Source organism: Panthera uncia, chromosome F2, assembly GCF_023721935.1.
Source record: "Panthera uncia isolate 11264 chromosome F2, Puncia_PCG_1.0, whole genome shotgun sequence".
NCBI lineage: Eukaryota > Metazoa > Chordata > Mammalia > Carnivora > Felidae > Panthera > Panthera uncia.
Genome location: NC_064812.1, coordinates 48,437,719 through 48,449,166, shown reverse-complemented (window position 1 = coordinate 48,449,166; position 11,448 = coordinate 48,437,719). Strand labels below are relative to the sequence as shown.

At 38.2% G+C, this 11,448-nt stretch overlaps 1 protein-coding gene across 1 annotated transcript in view; it reads right to left on the bottom strand.

Moving 5' to 3' along the window:
- Window positions 1-2,206: 2,206 nt before the first annotated feature.
- The window catches only part of CNGB3 (cyclic nucleotide gated channel subunit beta 3), a 99,264-nt gene continuing 90,022 nt past the window's right edge, over window positions 2,207-11,448 (bottom strand). Inside the window, exons 11-13 of the mRNA XM_049632682.1 lie at window positions 6,458-6,604; window positions 5,828-6,002; window positions 2,207-3,538 (exon numbers count right to left, since the gene is read on the bottom strand). Coding sequence (XP_049488639.1) covers window positions 3,278-3,538; window positions 5,828-6,002; window positions 6,458-6,604 — 583 coding nt within the window. The 3' untranslated portion in view covers window positions 2,207-3,277. The remainder of the gene's footprint in view (window positions 3,539-5,827; window positions 6,003-6,457; window positions 6,605-11,448) is intronic.

Below are 11,448 nucleotides of genomic sequence, written 5' to 3'. Positions count from 1 at the left end.
GTGACAAAAAATATGCTAGTGGCAGTTGTGGGGACCTTCAAACATCCCCAAAAATCACTTTCTGCCAAACGCCATGGTCTGAGAGCAAACAGTGAGCTTGGGAGACTATCACCCCACAATCCTGCAGCGTGTGCATGCACGCCAGACAGAACAATTGGTTCAGTTGTGATCATGTGATGTTTGGCGTCACGTACTACTTTTATTGTAAGACATCACTTGTTTTTTAAGTTAAAATTTATTAGAAATGTTTGCTCGTCTTGCGGAACACTCGCAGAACAAGTTATTCGCAATCCAAGGTTTTTCTGTATAGGGAAGAGGAAAGCGATGGAGAGACAACATCCTGTACTGTGGCAGGCAGCATGGACAAATGCCAGAGGAAGAAAGGTAGGTCATAGTCCAGAAAAAGCAGGAAGATGAGTGTCAGTGAGGGGTTTGTTTGGGGAAGTGGTAATTAAATTTGGATAAGTAAGATTTAGGACGGACTAGTAGGTTCCTGAGCAGGGAAATAACATAGTCAAAAGGGGTTGCTACGATTTGAACGTGGTGTCCCCCGCCTGCAAAACTGACATGTTGAAATTCTAACCTCAAAGGTGAAAATATTAGGAGGTTGGGCCTTTGGGAGGTGCTTTTTCCTCATGAATAGGATCAGTGCCTTTGTAAAAGAAGCTCCAGAAGCATCCCTTGCCTCTTCCACCTTGTGAAGACCCGGTGAGAAGGGAGTCTGCTATGAACCAGTAAGAGGGCCCTCACTTTACAATGCTGCACCATGGTCCTGGACTTCCAAGCCTCCAGAACTATGAGACACAAATTTCTGTTGTGTATAAACTACCCAAACTGTGGTATTTTGCTATAATAGCCTGAATGGACTGACAGTAGTATTTTAGAAAGATCTGATTTTTCCCTTTAAAGGGCTGTGAAGGTAGATCAGTGATTAGAAGAGATTGTAAGTAAAAAGTGTATGTTTATTTGAATTGAGCAGAAAAATATGTACTGAGATGTTAGCACTGGAACTTAAAAAGAGGATAATTAGAAATATTCAAGAAAGAAAAAAGATTTGGTGATACTATATAAACAATGGAAGGGCTACTGATTACTCTTATATTTTAGTTTGAGGGACAGGAAAAATGAAGATGATATTATCTAAAATAGGATAGTTTGGGGGTGCCTGGGTGGATTAGTCGGTTAAGTGTCTGACTTTGGTTCAGGTCATGATCTCATGGTTCATGTGTTCGATCCCCATGTTGGGCTCTGTGCTGATAGCTCTGAGCCTGGAGCCTCCTGCAGATTCTATGTCTCTCTCTCTCTCTGCCTCTCTCCCACTCACTCTCTGTCTCTGTCTGTCTCTCTAAAAAATAAATAAATAAAAAAATTTAAATAGGATAGTTTATGAGGGAAAATAAGCAACAGGGAAGAACATAAATTGAAAAGGTGTTATATATTTTAATTTATTTATAGGATGTAAGGGGAGAACATATTATTCACAAATTCAGAATTTTTTCCCTATTACTAGACTTTTTTCAAGCTCTATTTCCACATTTTGTTTCTTCCTTTTCTAATCATTCTTTCTACACATGAACTTCCATTAATCAAGCAAGTGCTATTTAACAATTTCTCTCCATTCCCTCAACTCCTGAAAAACATCAACCAACCTTTTGTAAAGCTTGCCATGTGTTTATGATACTCAAACACTGTGTTCAAAAATGGTGACTCAACCAAATGGTACATTTTATTATAGTGATCGATTTATACATGGTTTGCTGAATGCATCTATGTTGTAGGCATTTTGGCCAACATGATTTGTTAAAATCCTCTCAGCAAAGTGCTGTTACAATGACCATCCTCTGGGACTTGGGAATAGCCTTATTATACAGAACTTAATGTTATACACTAATGGCATTTATTAGAATGGAATTCTATATATATTATTACTTCCGACATCAGCCTGGCTTTTTTAGTCTCCTCACAGCATGAGACTTTAGTAATTATGCTAATGTTAGCTGATTCATGAGGACAACTTCCTAAAGTGCACTTAATTAACTTGGAGATTTTGTAAACAGCTGTACATGTAGGTTCTGCAAATTGTAGGGATATGTCAATCTGACATGTGTACAGTCTGCCTTCCTAACCTCATCACTTTTTACTAAAGCTGAAAACAATGAGAAGCTGAGATCTGGCACCTTTATTTTTTTTTAAAAATTTTTTAATGTTTATTTTTGAGACAGAGAGAGACAGAGCATGAACGGGGGAGGGTCAGAGAGAGAGGGAGACACAGAATCTGAAGCAGGCTCCAGGCTCTGAGCTGTCAGCACAGAGCCCGACGCGGGGCTCGAACTCAGGGACCGTGAGATCATGACCTGAGCCGAAGTCAGACGCTCAACCGACTGAGCCACCCAGGCACCCTGAGATCTGGCACCTTTAGAAGCAAACACTTGAGGAAGATTCTGAGAAACATCACTTTAGCCTACCTGAAGATGGGGATGATCGGATTCCTCCAGTCTGAGTCTGTGGAGCCAGATGAGTTAGGCAGACTGTTGCCTTTTAAGTTGGTATGAGGGAAAATATTCAAGTTTGTTTCTTTAGCAAACGGAATGAGTTTTCCAACATGTCGCTACAATATGATATTTCCCCGTGGGTTTGTTAGTACCACTGACCAATATTGCTCCTCAGGGGACTTTTCTGCAAGTCAGATTTCACATCCACAGACTCCGTTATCTCTGCTTCCCTTCAATTCCAACTGCTGGATTGATAGGATATTTGAACGACTCATCATCCTTGCTTGAATGGAAATCACCTGATGTTTTATTTTTGACATTTTATTGAAATCTCATAATCCCCTACAAGTGAGAAATAACAGTACCATGCAAGACTTTCTCTCTCTCTCTCTCACACACACACACACACACACACACACACACACACACTGAAGAGAAAAGGTAAGTGAATCACTTCAGGGCCAATCCCAAGCTAATCAAAATGGAGGAAGAAACATCATCAAGAAAGAATGGAAGAGAAAAAAACCTTACTACATAAAATTAGGAGAAATACCAATTGCACAAAGCTAATGACAATGGAGAATAAGGATGGTTTTGAAAATAATCTTCTTATTACTACTGCATAAGATCACACTCTCACATAAGTTCTAGAAACTAAGCCAGGGATTTGTCTATGGATTCTCAGGGGTCCTGGCAAGGTCTTTTCCCCTCATTAATTTAAGCTACAATCCTGGGTACAATCTCTTTGGGAATTAGCTAGATTACATCTAAAGATAATCAAACACTTATTGTTTAGCCTTTTCTTTAACTTCAATCATCAGAACTTCTTCCCCAGCCTCTGTAGAAGGAGCCATGCTGATGATGAGTGATTGACGAGTAGTTCCTCTGGGTAAAGCTGCCCTTCTAATTGACTGGGGCGTTTCCTCTGCTGTAACAGTATTTGCTCTACATTCGGAGCTGTCCTGTGTTTTCTCTACTGGTTCTCTTCCTTTATCTTCATATTCTCTTCCTTTACCCTCTCCTTCTTTGGAGTTTTCACTTTTTTCCTGGAAGAAGTAGTTACAAAAAGTTGGTTTTGAAATCATAATCAAGGACATTGGAGTCTTATGATTAATATTCAATTGCTAAGGATCACCACCAAGACAAAGACTGTCTGAATTAAGTTAATGTGGGAATCATGTCTGCCTTGCATTCTACTATCATTTGACAGCTTTGTGATGTGCTGAAGAAGGAGGCTGAGCTGTCACATTTGACAGTGTAATTCTGGACTGCATTTTTGTCCCTGACAAGGAATTCTCTTCCTATTGGTCCTCATGCTCACTGAACTATTAGACTTAGTGCTTAGGACTCTTTGCTTTAAAAATATGTACTTATTTATTTTATGAAGATGAAATTTTAAATATTTATTTTCTAATAAAAAAGTATTAACCAAATGCCATAAAAATACTACAGAAAGTATGGTTTTCCTGTTGCATAAGCTCATGGGAGAACCTCAGGGAGAAACTCATATCTCTTTCCTCATACAGTCTTATTTGTCCCACGGGTGGTTGAGCTATATGGTTTTAGAAACTATTATGCTTAGTATCATCTGTAGAAATTTCATAGTAAAAAAACATACTATGCTCTGTGCTGATGATACTTGGGGTCAGTTTAAGAGAGGCTCTTACTAGGTATGAATGGCACATATAAAGTTGAGAAACTTACTTAACATGTTGACACATATTTCTTTACCCTGTAAGTCTTTTACCCAGATTATTATGTTTTTTAATTTTTTAAAAAGTTTTATTTATTTTGAGAGAGATAGTGAGAGCACAAGCAAAGAGAGGGACAGAGAGAGAGGGAGAGAGAGAGAATCCCAAGAGGCTCGGCACTGTCAGTGCAGAGCCAGATAACGGGGTTGGAACTCATGAACCTTTACAGAGATTATTATTTCTATGCTGATTTGGCTTACACTGTATCCCTAATTTTCACCATAGTGCTTCTCTGTGAAAAGAGGCAAGTTTTAGTCTCTTGAGTGTGACTGGTTTATAATATTTGCTTTACCAACTTTCTGAAAGATCCAGTCAGCCATTTCTTACAGTTTAAGAGATAACATGACTAGATTCAGAAAACCTGCATCCCTGCTCTGTTTTTCAATAGCTGCCCCATAGACTTATTATAAGAATCAAAGAAATATGAAAATAAAGACAGAAAAACTGTAACATTTGAGTATCTTGACATTTCTAGGAATTGGGAGGCAGCTCAGTATAGGACTACAAGTGTGAATACCTGAGTAATAGTTTTCGCTCTGTCACTTTTTGTGAACTTATCCAAATAAATTGAGCTGTTTCTTTATCTATAATATGAAGGGTTTGGATAAAATCTGTGAAGTTATTTCTGGGTTTAAACATTTGTGATATATAAGTGATTGAATATTTGTGAAAGTATTCACTGGCTCATTGGTAAAATGTGCTATATATTTATAGGTGTATATGTATGTTTATACATAAACAATTGATTCTCATTATTCCTGGTAGTTTTGTTCTATACAGCTGCCACAAACACAGAATTAGCAAATACTGAACCATTGCTCCTAGGGGTAATGCAGGATTTGGTTCGTATGAGGCTCTGGCCACATTTTTGTCAACAAATCAATACATAACCTTGTTTTATGCGTATTTATGTTTAGGGACATTTATTTAATATATATTGTTGATTCATTTTATTGAACTCATGCCCAGCAGCACTATAACTCATGCTTGAATGAAGCTTATCTAACACATGTCTTTTGCCTGTAAGGCATATCAGAAATTTTTGTGCTTAGGATCACTAGACAGAGCTTCAGCACTATGCACCACAAAAATGAGGAAAACATAGCACTTAAATAGATCATGAAAAGGTCACTTGTTTACAGTGTGAGAACTGAAATAAGAAGGTAGAGTTGTCTTCTTGCTCAACTTCAGCTGGGGACATGTGCATTGGGCAACTTAAATTTTTCACTGCTCTGCACATATGTATGTTTGCAAATGACCACATGGAGTATTGATTTTGGGAATACAAAGAAATTTCAGCAAATAGGCAGATTTGCAAATATACAGAATATATAGATAATGAGAGTTGAATGTTTGTATATACATATATATTAAAACCATCTATAATAAACTGTGAGGATTAAATGTAATGAAATATGAGGATATAGTTTAGACAATAATAAGTGCTATAAATAAAGTAGTAATTATTCACATTAGATGCATCCAAACTGTCCCAGTATTTGAAATGGAATTAGAGTAGGAGCTTGTCTGGGTATACTTAGTTCAATGATCTGTTACAGCCCTCAATTCACTCTGCCTCATTACCTGGATGGTTTGTTCCCTCTTCATTTTGAGTAGTCTTGTAAGACCTGCTTTTCCTGTGCCTCCCAGGAGAGCTTTAAACATTTTGGGTGTCTTTTGTTTTGGTTGGAAGAGAAAAGCAAGTCCTTTTCTTGGAGGGGATTCCTCTGTGCCTGGAGCCTTCTTCTTTAGAAGCACACTGTGGATGGAAGAGAAAGGCTATTTTAGATAGTACCGTAAAAGTTCTGGAAAAACCTACCAGAGACACTGTCTTGTCTCCTAATCTGTGAAGTTTTCAATGGATATCTGCATAAACAATTGTTTGTTGAATGTTTCTTATGGAGAAAGTTGATCACTGCCATCATAATATAGTTCTCCTCTTAGATATTACAGTGTAAAACCAACTCTAATTTTTTTTAAGCTTATTTATTTTGAATGGGGGGGGGAAGGGCAGGGGAGAGAGAGAGAGAGAGAGAGAGAGAGAGAGAGAGAGAGAGAGAATCCTAAGCAGGCCCTGTGCTGTCAGTGCAGAGCCCAACATGGGGCTCAATCCCATGAACCTGTGAGACTGTGAACTGAGCTGAAATCAAGAGTCGGATGCTGGACCTACTGAACCACGCAGGTGCCCTTCTAATGAGGTTTTAAAGGTTGTACCTGGCTTTCTTCATGAGGAGCTTTTCAGAATCTGGATAATGCACTAGAATTTCTTGGAGGGTCTTTTTGTCCAGAGTTAAAAGATTGGCAAACCCATGGGCTATCACATTGGCAGTTCGACGGTTTCCTCCTCTTGCTGCTAGAAGGCTGTAGATAGAAAGGTGAATGTTTGCCACCAGTTTCACTCTCCTTTCACCAAGATCTTTTAAAAAATGGATTTACATTGCTTCAGAGAGGTGAAGGTGAGAGTTCAGGTGTTTGTGTGGAAGAAGTAAGATGTGGTGGTGGTGGAAGTGGCAACAGTTTTCAACATGTTTTGTCTATACCTCCCACTTCAAATGAAGGATTTGTAGCCATCAGTGCCCCGTGAGATTCTCCCTCCCAGATTCCAGAGGCACAAACTCCTGTTGAACTGGGTATCTTCTGTTTGCTCCTCCAGATTCACTTTTCATCCTTCCCAATCCTCTCTGCTCCCCAGAAAGCTGACCTCTGGGGGTCTGCCCTCTGACTTGCATCTGAGTTCAGCCAATGGGAAATAGCAGTAGGAAGTTGGAAAACAGGAGGAGTGTGGTGTTGGAGCATTTATTCCACTGTTCATTCCTTGCCAGAGCTTATGTTAGCAGTAACTATAGTTCTCCACCAACATCCACAGCTCCTGACATGTGGCCATCTTCTAGAAGTATGATTCTCTATAGCTCTGTCTTGGTTCTGGTAATGTACCCTCCTCTTGCCCCCTTCAGGCCTAGCTGCAGAAAAACTTCTTTGCTGTTGCTAGCTTCAGGATGCATCACCACCCCTTGTTGGATATACTGATGTTTCTCCCAATTTCCTTCTATTGACTTTTGTCAATAGTTCCTTTTTAAAGTCTTCTTCATTACCTTGTTTGAGTGTACTTTCTGTTTTCTGCCTGGGCTCTGTCTGATATAGATCTGACATCAAATCTTAATGGTGCCTTGATTATATCTGGTAAATCCAATCTCTTCTCCTAGTTAACACTCAAATCGTCTTGGTTCTCAGTATTGTAACCTCTCTGTAGTATAGTCCTTCACATATAACTTCCCATTAGGAGTGTCAGTGAATTCTGGGCTTTATATCTCTCAGAGACATAGCTGGGCATTTTGTATTTGAGAAGTGACCAACAAATAGTTGGTGAATAAAAGAATACATGAATGAATAAAAAAATGGGTAAAATTATATCATTCACCAATAATCTGGAAAATAAGGGTTGGTATTTAAAACAAGACAAAAAAAACACATATAAATGCTTTAAAAACACTACAGGCTTTGCACTGCAAAGATAACACAATAGATTTAATCTCTTGGAGTCAATCAGTTAGGAAAAAATAGTTGTGGTTTTATCATTTGTGTGTGTGTGTGAGAGAGACAGAGAGAGAAGGCTCACATTAATAAAAATACAATCTTTAGGGGTAGAAAGGACAGAGAAAGCAACTTGGCAATAAACATATTCATATTTTCACAGCCCTGCCTTTGGGGGCAATAATGCATGAGAACTTGCATGGGTCCTATGTCTGAAGATTTATATTAGATAATATGTGATTCTCTGACTATTGCAGAAAAAGGAACATTCCACTGCCTGTTAATAAGATAAAAAACTAACATAGGTTTCAGAAGTTGTCACTTTTATTCTTATAAAAAAAAAGCTGAAGAAATTGGAAACCAATAACATTTATTGGATCTATCAGAGAACTGAGGTTGCAGGGTAAATTCTCCTCCAAATCTGGAGAGATAGGTGAATCCAGAAAGCCACAGCCAGATCTACTTACCTGGAACAGAAGTCCTGGAGCTGAAACTGCTACAAAAATTTAAATGGTACTTTTTATAAACTGCTAGGTTGAGAGTGGATAATCAAGAAACTCTTGGGGGTCACAATTATGGGGAAACTAATACCTGGGTTTATCCTTGAGGAACTCCACCATGTTCTCATGGTTAAGAGCCAAGAAAGATCTGCTTGTGGCCCTGGCAGTAGAAGAGGATGATTAATCATCTTAAAATATACCCAGAGCTCATTTGTTCTCTATAACAAAGGGCTGCTATCTAGGGGAAAAGACTACCAGAGCCTTATCCCACCCAAAGGAAAAGTGTTTCTCCCACCCCAGACCCCTCTAGCCTTCCTGTCTTATTACCTAAGGTGGGTAGCAAGCTAAGAAACACTTGTAAAGGTCACATCCCGGGAACATAGATCCACTACAAGACTGAGATTTAATTATAAGATTATAGATTCCCCCCATATCTTATCATTGTACTAATGGGGCTCTTGTATACTAACAGTGGATTATAGCTGCAGGATGCAGACTTTCTCTGAGGAGGTGTACTTAGGGAAGGCCAAAGTCAAAAGGTGGGGATGGAAACAAGGGCATTTTAGAAAAATTTGGTTGCTCTGGCACTTAGGGCTACAGCAAATATTAAATACAGTCCAACTCCTAGTCAGATTAACATAAAACATCATGCTAAAGACATATCTACCTCAGTTCCGATTACTAATTACATCATGTACAGCTTCCAACAAAAAATTATAAACCACACTAAGAACACAAGAAAACCACAGCCTAAAGGGACAAAGAAAGCATGAGGACCAGAGTGGGATATGACAAAGATACTGGAATTCTCAGAGAATTTAAAATGACTATGATTAATATGTTAAGGGATCTAATGGAAAAATTAGATATCATTTAAGAATATATGGGAAATGTAAGCAGAGAGATGGAAATTCTAAGATAAATTCAAAGGAAATATTAGAAATCAAAAACACTGTAACATAAATGAAGAATGACTTTGATGGGCTCATTAGTAGACTGCATGGGGCCAAGAAAAGAACAGATGAGTTTGAAGATAGGTCAGTAGAAAGTTCCCAAACAAAAATGCAAAGAGAAAAAAAAAAAAGAAAAAACCAAGCTCCCCCCCGCCCTGAACATCAGAAACTGTAGGATAATTTCAAGAAGTATAAATATATATGTATCTTTTGTGTATACATATACATAAGATATATACAAAAGCATGCACCATCCTCTAATATTAGAAAAAATATTTGAAGTAATTATGGCCAAGAAGTTTCCAAAATTAAGTACAGACACCAAAATGCAGATCCAGAAAGCTCAGAGAATAACAAGCATGATAAATACCACCCTCCTTACATCCTACACATATCAAATTCAAATTGTAATAAACCAAAGATAAAGAGAAAATCTTGAAAAGAGACAGAGGGGGAAAACATCCTGCTATTGTAGTATAAACCCTGATAGTTGTGTTTTATTCCTTATTTTGTAATGCAAGTGCTTGACCTAAGCTTGATTGCTATTTCAATCATGATCTCAAACACATTGCCAGACACCCAACTATATAGAGTCAGACTGCCTTCCCTCACTGAGGTTCCTTTGTTTTAGAGATCTTGGTGAATTTTGATAACTGAAAATTGGGCCACTTGTTTCTCTCTCTTCCCACACTTTAAATTCCTGTATGTATGTATGTATGTATGTATGTATGTATGTATTTATTTATTTATTATTTCTTTTTATACTTCATTTCTTTTTTTAAAAATTTACATCCAAGTTAGTTATCATATAGTGCAACAATGATTTCAGGAGTAGATTCCTTAATGTCCCTTACCCATTGAGCCCATCCCCCTCCCACACCCTCTAGCAACCCTCTGTTTGTTCTTTATATTTAAGACTCTCTTATGTTTTGTCATCCTCCCTGTTTTTATATTGTTTTCTTCCCTTCCTTTATGTTCATCTGTTTTGTCTCTTAAAGTCCTCATTTGAGTGAAGTCATATGATATTTATCTTTCTCTGACTAATTTCATTTAGCATAATACCCTCTAGTTCCATCCACGTAGTTGCAAATGGCAAGATTTCATTCTTTTTGATTGCTGAGTAATACCCCATTGTATATATATATACCACATCTTTTTTATCCATTCATCCATTGTTGGACATTTGGGCTCTTTCCTTACTTGGGCTATGGTTGATAGTGCTGCTATAAACATTGGGGTGCATGTGCCTGTTCAAAACAGCATACCTGTATCCCCTGGATAAATACCAGGTAGTACAATGTGGGGTAGTTCTATTTTAAATTTTTTGAGGAACCTCCATGCTGTTTTCCAGAGTGGCTGTACCAGTTTGCATTCCCACCAGCAGTGCAAAAGAGATCCTCTTTCTCTGCATCCTCGCCAACACCTGTTGTTGCCCGAGTTGTTAATGTTAGCCATTCTGACAGGTGTGAGGTGGTATCTCATTGTGGTTTTGATTTGTATTTCCCTGATGATGAGTGATGCTGAGCATTTTTTCATGTGTCGGTTGGCCATCTGGATGTCTTCTTTGGAGAAGTGTCTATTCATGTCTTTTGCCCATTTCTTCACTGGATTATTTGTTTTTTGGGTGTTGAGTTTGGTAAGTTCTTTATAGATTTTGGATACTAACCCTTTATGTGATATGTCATTGCAAATATCTTCTCCTATTCTGTTGGTCACCTTTTAGTTTTGCTGATTGTGTCCTTCGCTGTGCAGAAGCTTTTTATTTTGATGAGGTCCCAGTAGTTCATTTTTGCTTTTGTTTCCCTTGCCTCTGGAGACATGTTGAGTAAGAAGTTGCTGCAGCACAGGTCAAAAAGGCTTTTGCCTGCTTGCTCCACGAGGATTTTCATGGCTTTCTGTTTTATACTTACGTCTTTCATCCATTTTGAGTTTATTTTCCTGCTCTTATGTCTTAAATTCACCATTAGTGAGCTCACAAAATCCTAGGCCTCCATTCTCAACCCCAATAAAAGTAGAACCCCAGGCCCATACACTCTCCCTCTCTCTATCTGCAACCTCACTGTGTGGCCCCAGGTGTGCTGTGTAATTTTCCAGGTCTTGTAAGTAATAAATCTTATTTTTTCAAAGTTTCCTCTGGTTGTTGTTGAAGAGCATTTACAGTCTTTTTTTTAATGTTTATTTATTTTTGAGAGAGAGAGAGAGAGAGAGAGAGAGAGAGAGA